The sequence below is a fragment of the Corella eumyota genome, chromosome 6 (genome assembly GCF_963082875.1).
Source record: "Corella eumyota chromosome 6, kaCorEumy4.1, whole genome shotgun sequence".
NCBI lineage: Eukaryota > Metazoa > Chordata > Ascidiacea > Phlebobranchia > Corellidae > Corella > Corella eumyota.
Window position 1 is genome coordinate 12,818,547 of NC_137495.1, and position 25,293 is coordinate 12,843,839.

General features: G+C 28.0%; 2 protein-coding genes and 1 long non-coding RNA gene across 3 annotated transcripts; all 3 read left to right on the plus strand.

The window, feature by feature from the left end:
* Nucleotides 1-598: 598 nt before the first annotated feature.
* On the plus strand, nucleotides 599-18,691 carry LOC145755870 (NACHT, LRR and PYD domains-containing protein 12-like). The gene is given in 14 exon segments (XM_082572104.1): nucleotides 599-630; nucleotides 766-866; nucleotides 2,462-2,830; nucleotides 2,990-3,384; nucleotides 3,480-3,652; nucleotides 3,654-4,224; nucleotides 5,146-5,304; nucleotides 10,351-10,509; nucleotides 11,209-11,367; nucleotides 15,453-15,611; nucleotides 16,308-16,466; nucleotides 17,455-17,621; nucleotides 17,974-18,026; nucleotides 18,163-18,691. Coding segments are annotated over 13 exon segments (2,613 nt in total). The 3' UTR covers nucleotides 17,984-18,026; nucleotides 18,163-18,691.
* Nucleotides 18,692-19,354: 663 nt separating this feature from the next.
* Nucleotides 19,355-23,234, plus strand: LOC145754605 (thioredoxin-like protein 4A). Its single transcript, XM_082570685.1, has 6 exons — nucleotides 19,355-19,483; nucleotides 19,929-20,056; nucleotides 21,835-22,009; nucleotides 22,181-22,332; nucleotides 22,405-22,694; nucleotides 23,065-23,234. The coding sequence occupies exons 1-3, from the start codon at nucleotides 19,355-19,357 to the stop codon at nucleotides 21,986-21,988; spliced, it is 411 nt and encodes a 136-aa protein (XP_082426811.1). The 3' UTR covers nucleotides 21,989-22,009; nucleotides 22,181-22,332; nucleotides 22,405-22,694; nucleotides 23,065-23,234.
* On the plus strand, nucleotides 20,486-21,447 carry LOC145754606 (uncharacterized). The gene is made up of 3 exons (XR_014284147.1): nucleotides 20,486-20,607; nucleotides 20,723-20,953; nucleotides 21,265-21,447. It is a non-coding gene; the product is annotated as an uncharacterized LOC145754606 (long non-coding RNA).
* Nucleotides 23,235-25,293: the final 2,059 nt, after the last annotated feature.

Here is a 25,293-nt window from a genome sequence, read left to right on the forward strand (position 1 = left end):
GCTACAAGTCTGATATGGTCAAAGTGCGATAAATCTATTGTTTAATTTTAAAATTGTTAAAGTCGTATTATTGTTTCTACGAAAAAGGCGATTATTGATCACAATTACAGCTGTTAAGATAAAAATGATTTGTGACATTAATTGTCACTAATCTTATTATTAACATAAAAAAAGCTGGTTGTTGTTAAATATTTATTACCATTCGAATCTAACTTTTCAGGTTTTAATGTAATTATAGGTGGGCACAGCTAACCTAAAAAGTAACTTTGTTAAATGGTTATTTGTTACACAATATATTAACTTGTTATCACTGCTTAGTTATTGATAACCATTAATGTTAAAATTTAATTAAAACAAACAAAAACATTTTTATTTTTATAAATACAATAGTTTAGACCTTAGTTGATATTTTAACTAAACAATCGAAATTTTAAAAAATTCTAAAGCTGACTTGATTGGCTAATACTGACGACCAACTCGATAAATGGCAATATTTAAATTAACTTATGTTTTAAATTATTGCAATATAATATCACCTGTAAGAAACATTGTTTTAATCCAATATTATTTACTTTAAAAGGTTCCACTTCTAATGAAAATGTACAACCGAGATCCTCTACTTCAAATCAGGTTTTAACTTTAAAGTTGTCAATAAATATAAGCATGTTTAAAAACAAGTTTAAATATTGTTTATAATAATTAATAAAATTTTGGACTTAGTTTGAATAAAAAATATAACTGGTAATCATTAAAAAATCTTTGTAGTTACATAACCAAAGTTTTACTGTTTATAAAGGAACAACCTGAAGAATCACAAACTCCAGATCCACATGAGGTTGTTCCAGAACCAAGAAGACAAAATGAAGGTAAATTTAAATCTTGTTTATAATATGGAAGTGTTTTTGGTATATGTTTATCTTTGATATAAGTAGACTGACTTCACAGTCTAATCTTGCATCGAATGTAAATGTCTTTATTAAGTTTGATAATTTTAATCTGCTCATGTATTTAGTAAAAGCAAAAATGACTAATTTTGTCACCAACAAAATAACACTTTAAGATAGATGCAGATGGAGTTAAACCTTAAACCTTGTGCGGTAATACCTAATAATATAACCACTGGTATCACTACATAAAGTCCTGTGTTAGATTTTTACTGTTTACATGTCGAAGTGTTATTGAATAAGATACTACAAGCAATTCTTTTCTATATTCAATATTAAGTTCTTTCCTTATATTTTACAAAAACAATCTTATCCAAATAGAATCAAAAAAACAAAACTATATTAAAATAGAACTTAACATAACACTTAAGATCTCATTACAACTAAGCCACTTACATAAAAGTTACAAAACTTACTTAAAATAAGGATAACAAACAAGTAAAAGTTGAAACTTGTTTTCGCTGTAGTAGATAACAACGGTCTATATTTGTTACAATACTCACTTCTACTTAACTAAAAATTAATCAGCTGGTTATTATAACGCAATATTATCGGGTTGAATTTTTTTTTTTTTTTTACGAAATGAAGGTAAATTTTACGAAATGAAGGTAAATTTAACAAAAAGACCAAAACAAGATATTAACAAAACTAACGATACCAAAAACTTTTGTGAAATGCGAAAATAAAGTTATATTAACTTAAACATATTTTTTACTCCTATTTATCTTGAAGTCTTAATTATAAAAAAGAAACAAAGAACAAACATGACAGCGAGTATTACACGCTGTGAAAAATAAAAATATAAAATTTGTGTCATGGCCCCTTTCCTCTTTTAAAATAATTTGTTAATTTCAAACAACACAAATTGGTATATACACAAAAACACTGTTTATAAATTTGACTTTTGTATTCTGCCCCAACATTAACAAAACCCTTTATATACTTGTACTTAATACCATAACTTTGTGAAAACTTTGACCATCGCATAACATGGTCATTAATTAATTGTTCACACTTTTCTAAACCAAGGGCTAGTGGTTCAATTTTAATGTAAATTCTACACCATACAAACTCTTTTAAATGGGCCAAATCCTGGATAAACACTATCAATTAATCGTCAAATATTTTATTACATTTATTAACTAATATGTAATTAATTATGCAAGCACACTTATTGGTCTTATACTAAGTTGTGTGTGCCTGACGTTTTGGTACACTTGTGCACTTAAATTATATTATTTCTGTTACAATGTACAATATGTAAGAACTAATCATCTATTACTACTACGATAAATCATATTAAATAAACTGATTCAGCACATTTATGCACCTGAATGGTATAAAGGGTTACGCAATGCAAGTACGGTTTGACTTTTGGGCATCGACTTGAGTACGGATCGACTAGCAACCACAATAGTTATTCTATATTAAATATTTAAAACAAATAATAATCTATAACTGTGTTGTTTTAGGTAATTTTTTATGTGAATAACTTTCCATAAAGTGTTTTGACCAAGCTAGTAGTTTTGCCAATGAATTCTGCTCTCCTGTCCAGTTAGACAAACAATTAGAATTTGTTGAGTTAGAACTTGCTCAATATTCTTCAACTGATATTAAATATCTAGATTCAGTTGATCACTTTCATACCAGAAAGAAACAATTTGAAAGAATGTCCAAGTTAACTGAACCTGACTATCACTTTGGTACAAAGATTAAAGTAAATGAGGTATTTGAATTAGCAAAAAGAAATGCTGAAGCAGCAGCTAAACGAAAATTCATTAAAACGACAAAAAATGAAGCTGACCGACTTGAATTAGACAAGAAAAAAAGAGATTTTATTAAAATACATTCTAAAGTCATGGCGCTTGTTGGGCACGCAGGGACTGGTAAATCAACTTTTATTAAAATTCTGATTCAGGAAATTTTTTCTGAAAATAGCGACTTTCTTCAGAATATAAAATTTATATTCAGCATTATTTTGCGATCAGTTGATTTTCATGAAAAAATGTCGATTTTCAGGTTTCTTGTTGCAAATTCATCTATAGATTGGAATCAACCAGAGTCTACTGATGTAGAATCATTTAATTGCATTAAAAACAGTTCTGACACTATCCTCATCTTTGATGGACTGGATGAAGCTGATAGTACTACTTTAGGGAAAGCACCTAAAAACTTGGTATCTACAAATGGCTCTGCTGAAGATTTTCTAAAAAACATTTTTACTGGAAAGTTATTTCCCAATGCTTATAAGTTTATCACTTCTCGACCAAGGCAAATGTATGAGTGGCATCCTTCTTGCAGACCTATCTTAGTGTTAAAACTACTTGGTTTCAATAAGGAAGCACAAGAAAACATTTGCGTGCAAATATGTGGGGAAAATTCACCTAAAGTCTTAACCTACTTACAAGATCATCCAGATACAATTATGTTCCTGTCAACTGTATTCTATCCATGCACTGCATCAATCAAGCAATTTTGTCTGGCTCTGAAGTTAATCTAAGAACTATGACAAATGTTATGCTTACTTCTTTAAAGCATTATATGAGATCGGATCATTTTCCTGACAACACAGACATTCTTGAAAACGAATTTAAAGGTCTAGCTTATCTTGCCTGGAATGGGTTTGAGCAGAAAAAAATTATTTTTGATCAAAAAGACATTAAAAAGGCTGGAATTACAAAAGAAATGCTTTTTATGATTCGTCAAACATGAAGTCAAGATATTAGAAGGAGACAAACGAAGCAACTTCAGTCATCTCACCTGGCAAGAACTGTTTGCTGCCATGTATTTATTCTTATGGGCAAGTCTGGATAAATTTCAAAAATGTGTTCCTAAGTTTTCCACTAGTCGATGGGAAGTAGTCACAAAATTTCTGTTTGGGTTTTACAGTTCCAAGGATTTGTCTGAATTTCAATTTGGTTCTTCAACAGCTTTTGATGAGAAACAAGCTGTTCTAGAAACATATGCTAAAGATTTGTGTAAAAAGATTGGGACTCTTTTAACAAGTAATAACCCAGAAATGAAAGCCACTGCAACCCTGGTTGAACTCAGCAATTATTTGTATGAATCCAACGATGATGACCTCAACCAGTCTGTTCTAAGTCTTCTACCTGATCATTTATACCTTGAGTTTGAGGAATCTTTGTTGCCGAGTGACTACATCCATCTTGGCTACTTGTTTGAACAATTAACCAAACCTCTTTCTTTAAAGATGCGGTTTGGAAGAAGAGTAGGTGACTATTCTCAACTGCTTAGTATCTTTAAAGGTTTAAAAGTGAAGGTAAGCAAAAACATTATTGTTATTTTGAATATGATGCCCAGGTTAAATTTAAACAGGAAATCTATTCACTAAAGTAGATAAAATCATCAAAATTTATAGATTTGTATTCAATATTATTTTAATAATTCTGTAGTTATAATAAAACTTTTTGTTTGAATAAGTAATTTGCAATTTTGTAAAAAGTAAAATGATAACAATGCTCATATTGTTTAACAATGGTTCATTGTTGAGATACAATCCCCCATTTTGTATTTTCTCCAAATTACTTTATTCAATAAATAAAAGTTTTAATTAAGTTTTGAAAGCAAAACTTAACATTCTTTACCTGAATACAAAATAAATTTAGAATAATAAATAAAAAATAATGTAAAAACTTAAACTTTTAGTATTTAGTATGCCTACTTAAAGCAGGCAGCTTTATATTACTATAAAGGTAGGTTACAAAACTACACAAGCATTTTAGGTTTACGTAACAAGTCTTATTATTTACAATTATAACAAAAAAACAGAAATCGATGTTAACTTTAAATTTGTTTCACATAAAAAACTCTCATAAAATATTGATCCAAACAAAGCTTAAAATAATTTGTTTCATAAACTAAAACATTGGGTTAAAATAATATTTACCCCCATATTATTGCTGGGGGTTTTATTATTACCCCTAAATATTTTTGTACTCACTGGGGTAACTGCAAAGTATTGTTATATAAATATCTGGGCTTAAATTATTTAAAGTTATCAAAACTAAATTTTAAATTTATTTAAACTAGCTTTAAATAAGAATTAAAATGTTGGTAATTATTATTTTAATTCAAAATGCTCATAATTACTATTTTATAAAGAATATATTTTTTAAACTTTTTCTTAGGTAATTAAATTAAAGTAATCTTTAAATTAAGTAAAATATAAATTTTGTTTTAGATAAAGTTGGACTTATCATCGAACGAAATTAGTGATGAAACTGCAACATTACTGGGTGAGGTTATTGACAAGTTTGAGGAACTTAATATTATGTATTGTCGCATCACAAAAGTTGGTGGATTGGCCATTGCTAGAGCTTGTTCAAAACTAACACATCCTGTAAGTATATTACTTTATTGCTTGGTATTTTTAAAATTAATTATTTAAACAAGCACTAGATTTAAATAACATTTATTATTAAAATTACTTTATGTAAAAACAAAACTTTTTTATTTAGTTTATAGAAATATAAACAAAAATTTATTTTCAATTTTATAACAAAAGTCACAATGCCCATTAACTTTAACAATGGGTCATTGTTAAGTTACAATTTATTGTATTATATTTAAATAAAATTATTTTTTGTATTTCCTCAGCATTAAATTATTTAAAAATTAAAAGTTTTAAAGAAATATTTAAAACAAAATTTTACTTTATTAACTTTGAGAGCAATTTTAAACTTAAAATAAACAAAAATATTTGAATTTAACAATCAATACATTATTTTTAGTGACATTAAACAAATTCAGTTTTAAACATTTAAATATTTTGGCTCATTTATTAAAAAACGATTTATAAATTAACAGTAAAATTTTATTAAAACAATAAGTCTGGAGTTATTAAAGTCGAGTTAACTTAATCCTCAGTTAACTTTTTATTTTTTTTGTGTTATTAAAGTCGAGTTAAACTCGGATTAACTAATCCTAGTTTAACTTGCGATTTTTGTTTAAAAACTGGTCTAAACCGGTTTGAAATCGCTATAGCGAATCAAAACAGCGACAACAATTTTTGTTGATTTTCGCTGTAACCAAGGACGCTTTGTTCACTTTTTTGCACGAGATTTAAGTTTTTGTAAATAATAAGCCTAAACATGATTTTGAAGGGTTTCAGTAATAATTTAACATTTTAATTTCTTTATTAAGTTACCCTTAGTTAAGATTAGTTACTGTTAGTAAACAAAAAACAGACCTTCAGCCTATTCAGGCTTAAGACTACTATCATAAAAAAATGTACTCTATACAAACTTTTTACACAAATTGTTCTTAAATATTGTCAATAGGAATAAACGATTGTTAAGTAATTTTTTATTAAAATGGATACTTTGGAAATCATTGAAATAACAAATACAAATTACGAAATTCCCAAAAACGATTAAAAGATATCACAAATCCCCTGGAAAAATATACAGAAAGAGAAATAGTCCAGCGTTACAGATTTAATAAAAATAGCATTTTACAGCTTTATAACATTATTGAAAAAGATTTAGGTTTAAAAATTAGAAGCCATGGTGTTCCAGCATTATTGCAGCTTTTGGTAACCCTTAGGTTTTATGCAACAGGGAATTTGCAACGTAGTGATGAAGACTTAGTTAGGGTACATAGATGCACGGTGTGCCTTATCGTACATTGGATTTCTAAGTGTATAGCTTCGCGCAAACACTTATTTGTAACATTTCCTCATGGATTGGCTCTGCAAACATGCATGGAGGATTTCGGGCAAGTTTCAGGGTTTCCCAACGTAGTTGGAGCAATAGATGGCACACATATCCTCATTGTTTCACCTGGTGGTGATTCTCCTAAGGTGTTCAGAAACAGAAAAGGATTTTTTTTCGTTAATGTTTAGGCCATCTGTGATGCTCACCGAGTATTTACCAACATTGTTGTGCGTTGGCCAGGATTGACTTATGACTCCCAAATTTTTAAAAATTTAAGAATTCGGGACCATTTTGAAGATTGATTTGTGTCTGGTCTGTTGTTAGGTGACAATGGTTACCCCTGTAAAAATATTTAATGACTCCTTTACTTCATCCCTTCACATTACCACAAAAAAATACAATAAAGCTCACATAAAAACAAGATCAAGAATTGAACAGTCTTTTGGCATTTTAAAACAAAGGTTTCGGGTCCTTACAATTCCACTTCGAACCTGTCTGGACAATTCAATAATTATAATAGTTGCAATTATGTGTCTTCATAATTTTGCACTAAAAACAAGGCAAGAGAAACTGGCACCTTACGATGCTGAAATCCCAGTAATTGAAACAAATAGAGAAGCTGGTCATTCATTGGCTGGGTGAGCTGTGCGAGACCAAATAATAAATAACTATTTTCAGTAATATTTAAATTTAAGAAGAAATTTTTACGTTAATATAGTTAGACTGCATAAAAATTTTTGTTTATGTGTTTTATGTAATCTTTTTGTAGCTAGGAATCAAATGAATAAAAAAAATTAGAACTTTTAACTACGATCAAAGCGAAAGAGAACTGTTGGAATTGGTAAAATCTTATCCAGTTAAAACTTCAAAATTAACAACTTCTTCTACCACAACTGCAAAAAAAAAGCTTGGGTTGATTTAACTAAAAAATTTAGTTTAATCAATACATGATGCAATAGAACACCAGAAAATTTACAAAATTCATACAAAAATATTAAAAAGAGGCCAAATCAGCTAATACAGAACAAAAAAGAGAAATTAGAAAACAGGAGGTGGCCACCACTTAATCCCATTAGCTCTTTTACGCAGAAAGTCATTTGTGAGTAACAATTATATTTTTATGATAAACCAAATAATACACAACGATAAATTTACTACAAACCTGCAAAACTTTGTTTTAAATAATAGCTTTAATTCCCAATGAAATTAATTTACTGCATAACAGTTTTGATGATGATGCCTTGCTGATTCTTGATCTTACTGGTAGCACCCCAGTCATGATCAAATTGTTACTGAATGTTCTTCAAATGGAGAAATTTTTATAGCCTGTAAAGAATGACCAGGTTAAATTTTATGTTGTGAATATTATTACCAATGAAGAGTTCTAGTTTTAAAAAAGAAGTTACAAAAATTTAATTTTAATTCATGTTGTAAAAAAGGTAATACCAGTCTGTTCATAGATGTTGTAGTACAAGATTCACCTGAGAAAAAAAAAATAGTGTCGATCAAGTACTAAGTAAGTCAATGCAAAAAAATGAATATAGTTGTTACTTTTAAGTTTATTAATTTTTGTAATGAAGTTATTTAAATAATTTTAAAGAAAAAAGGGTCTTTAAAAAGAAAAAGCGATTCTGGTGATGTAAGGGAGGCAAAAATGTTACTACTTAGGCAGGAAATAGGAAATAAAAAAGAAATTCATATACTAACCAAAAAGTTACTAATAAAGAACCAAGAAATGAAAATAAATAAACATGATTTAAAAATTAAAGAACTTGAGATAAAAATAGAGCAAACACAAAAAATTTAAAAAATTACCGAGCAGTAAAGCATGTTTAAACAACTTTTATGAAATTTAATAGTTTGCATATTTATTTGTTGTATTATTTATGTTTTTATATTTTGTTACTCAAAAAAATAGGTATCAATAAAATTTAAATGGAAGGGTTTAGTTTTTACTTCGCATGAATATAATAACAAAGCTTTTCTAGATTAAAAATATGATACCCTGTCCAAAATAGGTATTTACCGAGAGCAAAATGCTTAAAACCATCATTGCACATTTCCTTGTTTAGCCAAGCCAGGGTGGACGGTTTTTAACTTCAACGACATAAAAGTATTCTCTAAACTTTGTGACCTGCCCATTGTTAGGGATTGACAGGATGTTTGTAATTTCTAATTTCAATAACTACAATAAAGGTTAAATATATTGCCCTTGTGACAACTTAATAAAATACTACTTAATTAGTTAATTATAAATCTTTTAACTAAATTTATTTGGCAGAGCCCATATAAAACTTAGGTTGTAACTGACTATACACATTTTATATGCATTTAACAGGAGACAAAAATGAGTAAAATACCTTGCAATGATATGTCCGGTACATCACTGACGGATTGACTGACTGACAGACTGACTAAAGCCATTACAACCAGTACTATTTGAGGTTGCCAGAAGCTTCGGCCGTGAGAAGCTTCGGCCAGAAGGTTCGGCCTGCAAAAAAAGACGCGGGGGGTCGGTGACGAAATTGCCGTGTAAAAAACGTTTCTGTAATTTCGTTTTAAATATTGATAATATAAGTTTAAAATCAATGGGATGTACGCTAGCATGAATTTTTTACCTCAAAAGCGTTCGTCTTTAATGCGTTTCAGAATTACGTTTTTGAAAAAAGAATCTTTAAAAAAATAAATATTTTAAAAACTAACATATATATTTATCGTAACAACCAATTAAAATTTTTTTATATACTATATTTTTTGTCAAATTTTTTCTTTCAGTTTTGATAAAATACGGTCTTACGTTGACATCAAACGCGGGCTTTATGCCGTGGACTTCCCGCAGTTAAATGAAAAATTATGCAGGCCATAATCGCCCTTCTTTAATCCGTTTTAAAAATACATTTTTGGAACAAAAATTTAAAAAAAAATAACTATTCTAAAAACTAACATATACATTTTCCGTAACAACTTTTTAAATTTTTTTTATGTATTATACTTTTTGTCAAATTTTATTTTGAATATCGGTAAAATATGGTCTTAAACTGACATTTTACGCGGCAATTTCGTCACCGACCCCCCGCGTTTTTTTTGCAGGCCGAACCTTCTGGCCGAAGCTTCTCACAGCCAAAGCTTCTGGCAACCAATAAAATACTACTTAAATAGTTAATTATAAATCTTTTAACCAAATTTATTTGGCAGAGCCATAAAAAACTTTTGACGATTTACGGACTGACTAAAGCCATTACAACCAGTACTAACTTACTAATTATACAACTTTGCTTTGCTGTTGTATTGTTTTCCATAGGCTACCTATGAATAACCTATTGACTCTGTCCAAACGATCACAACAACTTTTAGGCCAATCTAGTTTTACTATTGGACTATTGCCATAATTTTTTTTGATAAAGTAGCTAATTAATTTTAAGTTAATCTGAGTTTAAACTACCTTAGTTTGCGGGTTAAATTTTAGCGATTTAACTCGAGTTTAATCTGCAATTACCGTTAACTCGACTTTAATTACTCCACCCTAAGTGTGATAATAAGTAAATTTTAATTAAAGTTTAAATATTTCAGATAAATCATAAGTTAGTAAAAATTAAAATTGTTCATTTCTGTGTTACTTCAAAATTTTATTTATTATTATTTTTATAAAGTGTTTTGTTAAACTGTTTTTTATCCTAGTTATTTTAATTCAAGTAATCTTCAAATTAGATAAAATATAAATTTTGTTTTAGATAAAGTTGGACTTAGCAATGAACGAAATTGGTGATGGAATTGCAACATTACTGGGTGAGGTTATTGACAAGTTTGAGGAACTTGATATTTGGAGGTGTAACATCACAGAATTTGGTGGATTGGCCATTGCTAGAGGTTGTTCAAAACTAACAAATACTGTAAGTATATTACTTTATTGCTTGGTATTTTTCAATTTTTTTATTTAAACAAGCACTAGATTTAAATAACATTTATTATTAAAATTACTTTATGTAAAAAAAAAACTTTTTTATTTAGTTTATAGAAATATAAACACAAATTTATTTTCAATTTTATTACAAGAAGTAAAAACGGTCACAATGCCCATTAACTTTAACAATGGGTCATTGTTAAGTTACAATTTATTGTATTATATTTAAATAAAATTATTTTTTGTATTTCCTCAGGATCAAATTATTTAAAAATTATAAGTTTTAAAGGAATATTTAAAACAAAATTACTTTATAAACTTTTGAAGCATTTTAAACTTAAAATGAACAAAAATAATTAAATTTAACAATTAATACATTATTTTTAGTGACATTAAACAAATTCAGTTTTAAACATTTAAATATTTTGGCTCATTTATTAAAAAACATTTATAAATTAACAGTAAAATTTTATTAAAACAATAAGGGTGATAATAAGTAAATTTTAATTAAAGTTTAAATATTCTAAATAAATAACAAGTTATTAAAAATTAAATGTTGGTCATTTTTGGGTTACTTTAAAATTTTAGTTATTATTATTTTTGTAAAGTGTTTTGTTAAACTGTTTTTTATCCTAGTTATTTTAATTAAAGTAATTTTTAATTAAGTAAAATATAAATTTTGTTTTAGATAAAGTTGGACTTATCAGTGAACAAAATCGGTGATGAAGCTGTAACATTACTGGGTGAGGTTATTGACAAGTTTGAGGAACTTAATATTAGTGATTGTCACATCACAGAAGTTGGTGGATTGGCCATTGCTAGAGCTTGTTCAAAACTAACACATCCTGTAAGTATATTACTTTATTGCTTGGTATTTAAAGATTAATCATTTAAACAAGCATCAGATTTAAATAACATTTATTATTAAAATTACTTTATGTAATAACAAAACTTTTTTATTTAGTTTATAGAAATATAAACACAAATTTATTTTCAATTTTATAACAAGAAGTAGAAACGGTCACAATGCCCATTAATTTTAACAATGGGTCATTGTTAAGTTACAATTTATTGTATTAAATTTAAATAAAATTATTTAAAAATTTAAAGTTTTAAAGAAATTAAAAAAATTACTTCATTAACTTTATAAGCAATTTAAATTTAAAATAATCAAAAATAATTAAATTTAACAATTATTACATTTTTTTAGTGACATTAAACAAATTAATTTTAAACATTTAAATATTTTGACTGATATATTAAAAAACGATTTATAAATTAACAGTAAAATTTTATAAAAACAATAAGTGTGGAGTTATTAAAGTCGAGTTAACTTAATCCTCAGTTAACTTTTTATTTTTTTTGTGTTATTAAAGTCGAGTTAAACTTGAATTAACTAATCCTAGTTTAACTTGTGATATTTGTCGAAAAACTGGTTTAAACCGGTTTGAAATCGCTATAGCGAATCAAAACAGCGAACAACAATTTTTGTTGATTTTCGCTGTAACCAAGGACGGTTTGTTCACTTTTTTGCACGAGATTTAAGTTTTTGTAAATAATAAGGCTAAACGTGAATTTGAAGGGTTTTAGTAATAATTTAACATTTTAATTTCTTTATTAAGTTAGACTTAGTTAAGATTAGTTACTGTTAGTTAAGAAAAAACAGACCTTTAGCCTATTCAGGGTTAAGATTACTATTATAAAAAAAATATGTACGCTATAGAAACTTTTTTTGCAATTTGTTATTAAATATTGTCAATAGGAATTAACAATTGTTAAGCAATTTTTTATTAAAATGAATACTTTGGAAATCGTTGAAATAACAAATACAAATTACGAAATTCCCCAAAAACGATTAAAAGATATTACAAATCCCTGGAAAAATATACAGAAAGAGAAATAGTCCAGCGTTACAGATTTAATAAAAATAGCATTTTACAGCTTTATAACATTATTGAAAAAGATTTAATCTCAAAAATTAGAAGCCATGGTGTTCCAGCATTATTGCAGCTTTTGGTAACTCGAAGATTTTATGCAACAGGAAATTTGCAACGCAGTGATGGAGACTTAGTTGGGGTACATAGATGCACGGTGTGCCTTATCGTACATCGGATTTCTAAGTGTATAGCTTGGCGCAAACACTTATTTGTAACTTTTCCTAGTAGATTGGCTCTGCAAACATGCATGGATGATTTTGGGCAAGTTTCAGGGTTTCCCAACGTAGTTGGAGCAATAGATGGCACACATATTCCTATTGTTTCACCTGGTAGTGATTCTCCTGAGGTGTTCAGAAACAGAAAAGGATTTTTTTTTGTTAATGTTTAGGCCATTTGTGATGCTCACCGAGTATTTACCAACATTGTTGTGCGTTGGCCAGGATCGACTTATGACTTCCGAATTTTTAAAAATTTAAGAATTCGGGACCATTTTGAAGATTGATTTGTGTCTGGTCTGTTGTTAGGTGACAATGGTTACCCTTGTAAAAAATATTTAATGACTTCATTACTTCATCCCTTAACATTACCACAAAAAAGTACAATAAAGCTCACATAAAAACAAGATCAAGAATTGCACAGTCTTTTTGCATTTTAAAACAAAGGTTTCAGGCCCTTACAATTCCACTTTGGACACATCTGAACAATTTAATAATTAAAATAGTTGCAATTATGTGTCTTTATAATTTTGCACTAAAAACAAGGCAAGAAGAACTGTCACCTTCTGATGCTGAAATCCCAGTAATTAAAACAAATGGAGAAGCTGGTCATTTATTGGTTGGTCGAGCTGTGCGAGACCAAATAATAAATAACTATTTTCAGTAATATTTAAATTTAAGAAGACATTTTTGCGTTAATATAGTTAGACTGCATAAAAATTTTTGTTTATGTGTTTTATGTAATCTTTTTGTAGCTAGGAATAAAATGGATAAAAAAAAATTAGAACTCTTAACTATGATCAAAGCGAAGGAGAACTGTTGGAATTGGTAAAATCTTATCCAGTTATAACTTCAAAATTAACAAATTCTTCTAACACAACTGCAAAAAAATGTTTGGGTTAATTTAACAAAAAAATTTAATTTAATCAATATATGATGCAATAGAACACCAAAAAATTTACAAAATTTATACAAAAATATTAAAAAGAAAGCCAAATCAGCTAATACAGAACAAAAAAGAGAAATTAGAAAAACAGAAGGTGGCCACCACCTAATCCCATTAGCTCTTTTACACAAAAAGTCATTTGTGAGTAACAATTATATTTTTATGATAACCAAATAACACACAACGATAAATTTACTACAAATCTGCAAAACTTTGTTTTAAATAATAACTCTTATTCCCAATGAAATCAATTCACTGCATAACAGTTTTGATGATGATGCCTTGCTGATTCTTGATCTTACTGGTAGCACCCCAGTCATGATCAAATTGTCACTGAATGTTCTTCAAATGAAGAAATTTTTATAGCATGTAAAGAATAACCAGGTTAAATTTCATGTTGTGAACATTATAACAAATTATAAGTTCTAGTTTTGAAAAAGAAGTCTTTAAAAAGAAAAAGCGATTCTGGTGAGGTAAGGGAGGCAAAAATGTTACTACTTAGGCAGGAAATAGAAAATAAAAAAGAAATTCATATACTAACCAAAAAGTTATTAATAAAGAACCAAGAAATAAAAATAAACATGATTTAAAAATGAAAGAACTTGAGATAAAAATAGAGTAAAAATAGAGCAAACAAAAAATTTAAAAAATTACAGAGGAGCATGTTTAAACAACTTTTATGAAATTTAAAAGTTTGCATATTTATTTATTGTATTATTTATGTTTTTATATTTTGTTACTCAAAAAAATAGTTATCAATAAAATTTAAATAAAAGGGTTTACTTTCCACTTTGCATGAATATAATACCAAAGCTTTTCTAGATTGAAAATATGATACTCTGTGCAAAATAGGTATTTACTGAGAGCAAAATGCTTAAAACCATCATCGCGCATTTCCTTCTTTAGCCAAGCCAGGGTGGACCGGTTTTAACTTCAACGACGTAAAAGTATTCTCTAAACTTTGTGACCTGCCCATTGTTAGGAATTGACAGGATGTTTGTAATTTCTAATTTCAATAACTACAATAAAGGTTAAATATATTGCCCTTGTGACAACTTAATAAAATACTGCTTAAATAGTTAATTATAAATCTTTTAACTAAATTTATTTGGCAGAGCCCATTTAAAACTTAGGTTGTAACTGGCTATACACATTTTATATGCATTTAATAGGATACAAAAATAGGTAAAATACTTTACAATGATATGTCCGGTACATCACTGACGATTTACAGACTGACTAAAGCCATTACAACCAGTACTAACTTACTAATTATACAACTTTGCAGTGCTGTTGTATTGTTTTCCATAGGCTACCTATGAATTACCTATTGACTCTGTCCAAACGATCACAACAACTTTTAGGCCAATCTAGTTTTACTATTAGACTATTGCCGTAATTTTCTAAACTACAAACTCAAAATGAAACATTGCTGTTCCAGCAAAGAATGCACCACACGTATTAACAAGTTACTAAACCGATTAGACCTAAAAACTAATAAACCATGAAACAACTAAAAATTTATTTTTGATAAAGTAGCTAATTAATTTTAAGTTTATCCGAGTTTAAACCACCTCAATCGGCGGGTTAACTTTTTAGCGATTTAACTCGACTTTAATTACTCCACCCTAAGTGTGATAATAAGTAAATTTTAAGTTTAAATATTTCAGATAAATAACAAGTTATTAAAAATTAAATATTGGTCATTTTCATGTTACTTCAAAATTTTAGTTATTATTATTATTTTTATAAAGTGTTTTGTTAACTATTTTTTATCTCAGTTATTTTAATTAAAGTAACTTTTAATTTAAGTAAAATATAAATTTTGTTTCAGATAAAGTTGAACTTATCAGAGAACAAAATTGGTGATGAAACTGCAATATTACTGGGTGAGGTTATTGACAAGTTTGAGGAACTTGATATTAGTCGTTGTAACATCACAGAAGTTGGTGGATTGGCCATTGCTAGAAGTTGTTTAAAACTAACAAATACTGTGAGTGTATTACTTTATTGCTTGGTATTTAAAGATTAATTATTTAAACAAGCACTAGATTTAAATAACATTTATATTAAAATTACTTTATGTAAAAACTAAACTTTTTTATTTAGTTTATAGAAATATAAACACAATTTTATATTCAATTTTATAACAAGAAGTAAAAAAGTCACAATGCCCATTAACTTTAACAATGGGTCATTGTTAAGTTACAATTTATTGTATTAAATTTAAATAAAATTATTTTTTGTTTTTCCTCAGGATCAAATTATTTAAAAATTAAAAGTTTTAAAGAAATATTTAAAACAAAATTACTTTATAAACTTTTGGAGAATTTTAAACTTAAAATAAACAAAAATAATTAAATTTATCAATTAATACATTATTTTTAGTAACATTAAACAAATTCAGTTTTAAACATTTACATATTTTGGTTGATTTATTAAAAAAAATTTATTAATTAACAATAAAATTTTATTAAAACAATAAGTGTGATAATAAGTAAATTTTAATTAAAGTTTAAATATTCTAAATATATAACAAGTTGGTAAATATTAAATGTTGGTCATTTTTGTGTTACTTCAAAATTTTAGTTATTATTATTTTTATAAAGTATTTTGTTAAACTGTTTTTTATCCTAGTTATTTTAATTAAAGTAACTTTTAATTAAGTAAAATATAAATTTTGTTTTAGATAAAGTTGAACTTATCAGTGAACAAAATTGGGGATGAAGCTGCAACATTACTGGGTGAGGTTATTGACAAGTTTGAGAAACTTAATATTACGAATTGTCGCATCACAGAAGTTGGTGGATTGGCCATTGCTAGAGGTTGTTCAAAACTAACGAATACTGTAAGTATATTACTTTATTGCTTGGTATTTAAAGATTATTTATTTAAACAAGCACTAGATTTAAATAACATTTAATATTAAAATTTCTTTATATAAAAACAAAACTTTTTTATTTAGTTTATAAAAATATAAACACAAACTTATTTTTCAATTTTATTAACAAAAAGTAAAAATCGTCACAATGCCCATAAATTTTAACAATGGGTCATTGTTAAGTTACAATCTATTAATATGTTTTTTAAAATATTTTTGTATTTTTCCTATGTTGAAATAATTAAAAATTAATAAAATGGTTATTATTAAATTTGTGGTATAATTTAAGAAAATTGATGAATTTATTTTATTAATATTATTTTTAATTTATGTTAATTAGTAGTTTAAGTTATTTTATTTAAACTTAAAGTTTAACTTCACTTACTAAAATTAACTACAACAATTAAATTTATTGTTTCGAAAATAATTGGATTAATAGTTGTTTTAAATTAATTATTTGAATTAGAATAATTTTTAAATTAAGTAAAATATAAATTTTGTTTAAGATAAAGTTGAACATTTAAAATTAAAATTGATTTGTTTAAACAAAACTTTAATTTTTATTAAATTTATAATTTTGTAAAAAAAGTTAAACAGTCACAATGCCCATTAACTTTAACAATGCTCCATTGTTAAGTTACAATCCATTGTATTAATGTTTGCTAAAATAAGTTTTAGTGTTTTTCCAGAATCAAATTATTTGAAAATTAAAAGTTTTAAAAATGAAAAAATGCAACATGTAACCTAACCACAAGAACAATTTAAATCTTTAGAAAATGTTTAAATTTAACAATAATTATTTTTTATAGTTATATTAAACAAATTTAATTTTAAACATTTAAAATATTTGAATCAATAAAATTTATCAAAAAGCAAATTATAATTTAACAATAAAACTTTATTTAAACTATTGGTGTGCTAATAACAGATTCTAATTAAAGTTTAAATGTTTCAGATGAAAATGTTGATTATTAGCTACAACAATCTTGGAGATGAGTGTGCTGTTGCTTTCTCATCATGCCTCCACAACTTTCAATGCTTATGTGCATGGGATTGTGGTTTTACTGAGGTTGGGGAACAACTATTGAGGGAAGCAAGCAAAAAAGTTCCAAATATAGATCTGTAAGTTTTGTTTACTATACAACATTATTTAAACATATTTACTATAGGACAAACATATTTACTATATTTAAACCCCTTTACAAGAATAAACTAAAACTAACTTTTAATAAAAGAGGTTTTTGACACTTTTAAGACTACCTTTATTTTTGTAGATTAGTTATTAAATATTTTGATTTGTTACATTCTATTTTCAATTTTTTTTTTAAATGGTTGATAATTTTTAAGGCATACATTTACATTTTACTACGCAAAAAGAATAACTTCAAATTTAAAAACAAATACAAACCCCTAAAACACGTTAGTTTAAACCCTCTAAAACATGTTATTTCAACTGTCGATTTGTTTTATTTAGGTATTTATAATCAACCATCTTCCAGTGACAATGTAACTAAAGCAACAAATATTGTGAGTTTTCACCTTACCATAAATATTAGTGATTTAATAAATTTTAAGTATTTGTTAAAATTATTTTTAAAAATGTTAATAATTTTACTCAATAATTAAATTAGATTTTAATAAAATTACACCCACTTTTAACTAGGTTGTGGCTCTGAAATCATGGAAGCTTTGTTCATTTTGTTTGAAAAAAAATTTAAGTTCAAGAATAATTTATTTAAGTTCAAGAATAATTTCATTGTTAAAAAATGCATTTTAATGAGGAAGTGTGCACTTGCTTTACTAATATGTAGTTTTGTGTAGTTTTTAGTAATGATCTTTAGGTTTTAATGTTGTTATTTTCTATATATATTAAATGTTGGCAGGGAACCTCTCCTAATATAAAACTTTTGCATAAATGACAATATTAAACATTATTTTACTTGTATTTTATTAACCTATAAAAACATTCAACTTCTTTAATGCTTTATATGTGCTACAATAGAGGCATATAGGGCATGGCTTTAAACTTTTCTTGTATTTGACCAGTTAAAATGAATTTTAAAGATGTATGTCAATTAGTACAAATACTATTTGAATGAAATTTTGAATCTTTTCTATTATTTGAAACCACGACATTATTTGACTTGTCACCACTGTTGTATGTTAACCTGAATCTTATGTAATTATTATAGATGTGCTTTTAAATGTTTGTATTTTATGCAAATATTAATTCTTAACCGCTTGCTAAACAATTTGTAGAAGCGATTAAAGTTCCTAGTTATTCAGTAATATTGTGTTTTATTTGTACAATGCTTATAAGATCATGTTTAAATATCCAGCAATGTTAAATATTATTTAAAGTACTTTACTGGAACAAGTACAGTCTTAACAACCCCTTCTTTTTCCCCTTTCTTTGTCCAGTTTTTTTTCTTTATTTTCCCCCTATTAATAATTATCCCACAAAATGACCTAAACCCATATTTGGACAAATAACTTAAATTTAAGAAAAGTTGCCCACAAACAATTTGTCTCCTAGTAAGTGTATAGGGTTATCTTTAAAACAAAAAATTTACTCTTGACAAGCCTTTAAATTACATTTACAAGCCTACACCTATACACTTCCTTTTTAATAATATTAATCTCTTAAAATGTTTTGAGGATAAACGTTTACGCAACAACAGATGTTTTAACAAAAAAAAGTAAACACAAAACAGCGTAAACTTTTGCTCGTACAAAATTTTGGATTTTTAGTTTTGCGAAAAATTTTACGAAATTGCACGAAATAATAAAATCAGTTTAAAAAGTTGTATTTAACTTATATATTTGGTCGTGGTCGGTGTAGTTGAAAGGTAACAATGTCGTACATGCTTCCCCATCTTACAAACGGCTGGCAAGTCGATCAATCGATCTTAAACGAGCAAGAAAAAGTTGTTGTGATTCGGTTCGGTCACGATTGGGACCCGGCCTGCATGAAAATGGACGAGGTATTTAATGATTTTAAATACAAATAAGTTCAATAATGTTTAAGTTTTGTTACGGCGTCGAATTTTAATATTTTCACGTATCAAGAAACGATATTTTAGACAAAATTTTAGGTAAACTAGGCATAAGTTTAATATTTTTTGCTGAAAAAGTGGATTTGTAATATTTTCTTAAACTTTTTTCGAAATATATTTTTTACATTTAAAGAAAGTTTAATTAAAATTAATTTATTAAAGAAAATTAAGTTTCTATAGAATAATATGCTGTGTAGTGTTAAGGTGCCATAATTTTAAAACAAATTTTAAAAAACAAAATGTTTTATTGATAAAATTAAGTTTTTTTGATCATTCTGCGAAATATTTAATTTTGACGTTTATACAACACAAATATTTTGCTTTAGAATTCTGTATGTGACATTTTAATAAATCTACAATTTTTAATCTTTAGACCTTGTATAGTATAGCTGACAAAGTGAAGAACTTTGCTGTTGTTTACTTGGTTGACATTACTGAGGTGCCAGACTTCAACAAAATGTACGAATTATACGACCCCTGCACAACTATGTTCTTCTACAGGTTGTTATTTACAGAATGTAATTTTGATGGTTTTGTTTTAGTATTGGGTATATTGTTAAGCATTAGGATGACTAACTTCTGGTTTGGGGTTCAATTCCCATTGGTTCTGTGAACCGACAACATGGGTAATGGTCAAAACACTTGGCTTCCCTACATGAGGTCCTAGGTTCAATTCATACTGCTCTCATGCTGTAGTGCTCTTGAGTAAGGAGCTATAAATGATATAAACTTCTGCTGAACCAATGAAATTTAATCAAAGCACATAAACTTTAATAATTTAACTTTATGCAAAGTATTTATATTCGGTATTTTCTACTAAAATTTGTAATTATATTTTTTTTTTGTATAAATATTAGAAAATTTTTTAAATCTTATTTTGTTTATTTTTTTAGATGCCAACATGAAAGTTGAATGGATCAAGTGTGATGTCATAGATCGTAGTAGTCTCATCTGTGCCGTACAAGGTTGTCATGTGGTTTTGCATAAGGCCAGTGTTGTCACTTACAAGGAATTAATTCCTTGCCAAAAATTTTGGAAAATAAACGTTGGAGGTAAGTATTGTGATGTCATAAGTGATGGGATTGTTATAACAGAATCTGACAACATTTGTTTAAGAACTTAAATCGTGCAGATTTTTGTTGTTAAATATATTATGATGTCATATAGGTCAGGAACAATGAATGTGTTAAAGGCTTGTTGTGCAAACAATTTCGGTTATTGTCTCTACACGAGCTCAATCGAGGCTTTTGGACAGAACTATGGAACCACTAGTGGGCGGTAGTGAAGACACTATTTACTGTTACTCTTCTGTGACATCATACAGAAGTACAAAGAAACCGCGAAGGAGCTCGTACTGGAGTGGAACGAAAAAAAAGATGAAAAATGGAAATATTTTAGGTAAAGTCACGTTTTTATATTTGTTTTTTTTTCACATTTTTATCCTCGATGTGGAAAAGTCGAACAAGTGTCCCAAACATAGAGTAACAAAATTTACCAACCCAGTTTCGAGTTGCCTGTAGCAGTTTGAGATATTATAAATAATAGTTGTCCAGTATTTATGTTGCTGATTAAGTGCTGGCACAGCATGAGTTCATACCGTTTATATCGCCTTACTCAAGGGCGGTAGGGATTGAATCCACAACCGCATGGTAATGTAGCAAGTGTTCTTACTACTTTTTTTTTATTATTGACGTCATAATGTTTTGTAGAAATTGGTCACATGTGCACTTAGAGGTTCTGGTATTTATGGCAAGAATGACAAAGTCACCAAATCGATTCTTTTGCGCCATCTTGCGACTAAAGTGATCAAATCTCTCACTCCACCAGAGGCGCTACAAACTCGAATGTACATTGAAAACGTGGCTTGGTGTCACATGATCGCGGCCACGAAAATTCAGGTAAGGTGCTATAAACAATATGAACTCTTGCTGAGCCAGCACTTAATCAGCAGCACAATTATCAGGCAATTATAAACAATAATATCTCAAACTGCCACAGGCAACTCGAGACTGGGTCGGAGTAACTGATGTTACTCTATGTTTAAGTCGTGCTTTAGACTTTTCCACATCGAGGATAAAGATAGATACAAAAAAAAAATATTCCGAACTACCAAAGGCAACTAAAGACTGGGTGGGGTAACTGATGTTGCTCATAGTTTAGGTCATGAAGTCAATCTTCCCATATCAAGAACGAATAAATACATGAAAGTTTAACAAATCAAATATTAAAATTAGGTTTAAAATATTTACAAATTATTAACTGAATAAAATTGTTTTCAGGAACAAGCACATAATGATCGATCTTGTGACGGGAAACAACAACAAGATTAACTGGCCGATGGAGGATAAACAAGAAATGATTGACATTCTAGAGACAATATTTAGGAGGGCAAGAAAGGGGATGGGGTTGGTGGTTTCCCCAAAGGATTACTAAACAAAATATCAATATTAACGAGTAGGAATATTCTAAAATTTATTGGTTTGTTGTCAGTTTAAAAAAATGAAGTTTATTTAAAACACAAGATTTTAATAATTTAATTTTATGCGTGGTATTAAGTATTTATATTCGATATTTTTTATAAAATTTTTTTTTTTTTTTTAAATCTTATTTTGTTTATTTTTTTAGATGCCAACATGAAAGTTTAATGGATTAAGTGTGACATCATAGATTGTAGTAGTCTCATGTCAGTCGTACAGGGATGTCATGTGGTTTTGCATATGGCCAGTGTCATCGATTACAAGGAATTAGTTTCTTGCCAAAAATTATGAAAAATAAAGGTTAGGTATTGTGATGTCATAAATTACGTCGTTGTTATATTAGAATTCGACAACATCGTTTATTTATTCTAGAACTTAAATGGTGGAGATTACTACAGCCTATTCTTTAATATATTATGACGTCATATAGAAACAATGAACGTGCTGGAGGCTTGTTGTGCAAACAATGTCGGTTATTGTCTCTACACGAGCTCAATCGAGGCTTTCGGACCAAATTGAACCATGGAACCACTAGTTGGTGCTAGTGAAGACACTATTTACTGTTACTCTTCTGTGACGTCATACAGAAGTACAAAGAAACCGCGAAGGAGCTTGTGCTGGAGTGGAACGAAAAAAAAGGATGAAAAATGGAAACATTTTTGGTAAAGTTACATTATTTTTATTTTTTTTTTATGTTTTTATCCTCGATGCGGGAAAGTCGAACAAGTGTCCCAAACATAGAGTAACAATAGTTAGTTCAACCCAGTCTTAAGTTGCCTGTGGTAGTTTGAGATATTATAAATAATAATTGTCCGATAATTATGCTGCTGATTAAGTGCTGGCTCAGCAGAAATTTATATTGTTTATAACACCTTACTCAAGGGCGCTACAGCATGAGAGTAAGGGGGATTGAATCCACGACCTTATGGTGGTGTACCAAGTGTTCTTACTACTACACCACGCTGTCGGTCTACTCGGCATATAATTGTCTGCTTTTGTTCTTTTTATTATTGACAGCATAATATTTTGTAGAAACTGGTCACATGTGCACTTAGAGGTTCTCATATTTATGGCGAAGATGACAACTTTACCAAATCGATTCTTTTGCGCCATCTTGCGACTAAAGTAATCCAGTCTCTTATTCCACCAGAGGCGCTACAAACTCGAATGTACGTTGGTAACGTGACTTGGTGTCACGTGATCGCGGCCACGAAAATGCAGGTAAACAAAACTTAGTTGTTCACTGCTTTATTATTGGGTTAGCGTGCAAAAGGTTTCTGGTTCGAGCACCACCACAGCCGTATATAGCTCCAGTTGTAACTAATATGTCTCCGCATGTTCTTACTGAAAATTAGGTTTTAAGTTTAGTGAAAAATATTGGTTTATATTTTGGTTATATTAAAAAATTCTAAGAAATTAACTTGTACTCTGACTATAACTTATATTGTACAGGAGTCCCCTTCTTTGGTTGGGGGAAACACCTACTTTTTGTGTGACGAAACTCCAGAATTATCTTACCTGAGATTAAATTGGAAATTCTAGAAGCATTTGGGTTTTACCTTCCACAAGAGGGAGCCATTGTTGCCGTTTTGGTTGTTTATCCTCATTTCAACGTTGGTTGTTTGGTGTTGTCAGGTGCTGGGTTGGTTTGGGATCAAAAAAGAGGTAAATATTCAGTTTATTGAGTAGTTTTTAGCTGGGTTACTGTCATAAAGGTTTTACTTAAAACATATTCGCAAAAACGCCATTTTACCAAAAACATCGACCTAAATTTTGGTTAAATGTCGTGGTCTAAAACTTATCGCTTTGAAATAAACCTCATACCTATTTGGATAATACTTTGGTTACGAGGGTCAGTATGTTAAGTTATTGCAAGTGTTAAACATTTATTTCATGTATAATACTTTTAATGACAACTATTTTGTGATTTTTAGCCCAATATTACACCAAACATGGCCAAGTTGTCCTGCACAAGATTCACCGTCTCCAATCAAAAGTTTGTGGAACATTTTGGCTACAAACCAAAGTATAGTTGGCCTGAATCGTTGAATATAATGAAGGAATATGTGAACAAGATTGTAAATGAAGTAGAAAATAATAATTTGAAAAAAATAGATTAATTTATATTTATGTGATTCAATTTTGTTGGTATGTTTGTATTAGAATTTTTGTTGTGAAATAAAATAAAGACAACGTGCAATAAACTTATAGTTTTTAGTCGAGAATAAATTATATAGATATGTTTTGCCAGTTATGACGTTGGTCGGGAATACAATATCGTAAAACGTCCTAAGAAAAAACAGATATTGAAATTTATTTAATTAGAAAGTTAATACATTTTTTGTTGTTTTAAATATGTTGATTTTGTTACATTACTTAAATTTTCTAAAATAATAAAAAGTGCTACCAATTTAAATATTTAACATAGAAAAGCGTCACAAAACGGTTACCACTATTAAAAACAACGCTATTTATTATCGTAAAACGTCCTCAGAGGAACCTTTGAAGGATAAACTGCCAAAGTTAGGAATCAACAAGAATGGACAGGAAATTTAATGTCATAAGCTAATGTTAAAATATTAAGTATTTTTTATTTAAGTTTGAGTATTGCTACTGTAGCGAATTTGTTAATTTTAAGAACTGTCCTAAGTCGTTGGTTGTTTACAAGAATTTAAAATTCCGGCTAATTCTTACGGAAATAAACTCTGAATTTAAGTTAAGTCAAAATCCATATTTATTAAGTGGCGTCCGTTCAGCAGAACGAAATTGCCTAACTGTTTTTGAAAACAAATATTGCATTTAATAAAAACGGATATAAATCGTTGAAAAAATAATTTAATACCAGAAAAATGAGATTAGAGTTTCCAGGTAAAAAGAGTTAAAATTCGATAAACAAGTTAAAGTTAAAAGCATTAAAACTTATTATTTAAATAGGGAGAAAAAATACGTCAAAGTTTGTCAGCAAATAAATAACAATTCCATTTTAAATTAACATCAAAAAAATTTTTGTTTATGAAATTTAAAGTTAGCTTATGTGGATTTATCCAGAAAAAGCTACAACACACCACAGTTTAATATATCTGTAACCTGTCTATCAGGAAAAAAAATTTAAATTGTAAAAAAAAACATTCTAACAACTAACATATGTATTTATCGTAACAATTTATCAAAACTCATATATAAATAGTATATACTTTTATTTTTTTACGCTGACATTATACATAAAATTTCAGTTTTTGCAGGCTGAATCTTATTGCTAAA

Bases quoted from the DNA above. Each gene is read 5' to 3' on its own strand.
- LOC145754605 (XM_082570685.1), top strand. From the start codon at position 19,355: ATGTCGTACATGCTTCCCCATCTTACAAACGGCTGGCAAGTCGATCAA. The intron at 19,484-19,928 runs GTATTTAATGAT...TTTAATCTTTAG, and splicing joins CCTGCATGAAAATGGACGAG to ACCTTGTATAGTATAGCTGA. The intron at 20,057-21,834 runs GTTGTTATTTAC...AATTGTTTTCAG, and splicing joins ACAACTATGTTCTTCTACAG to GAACAAGCACATAATGATCG.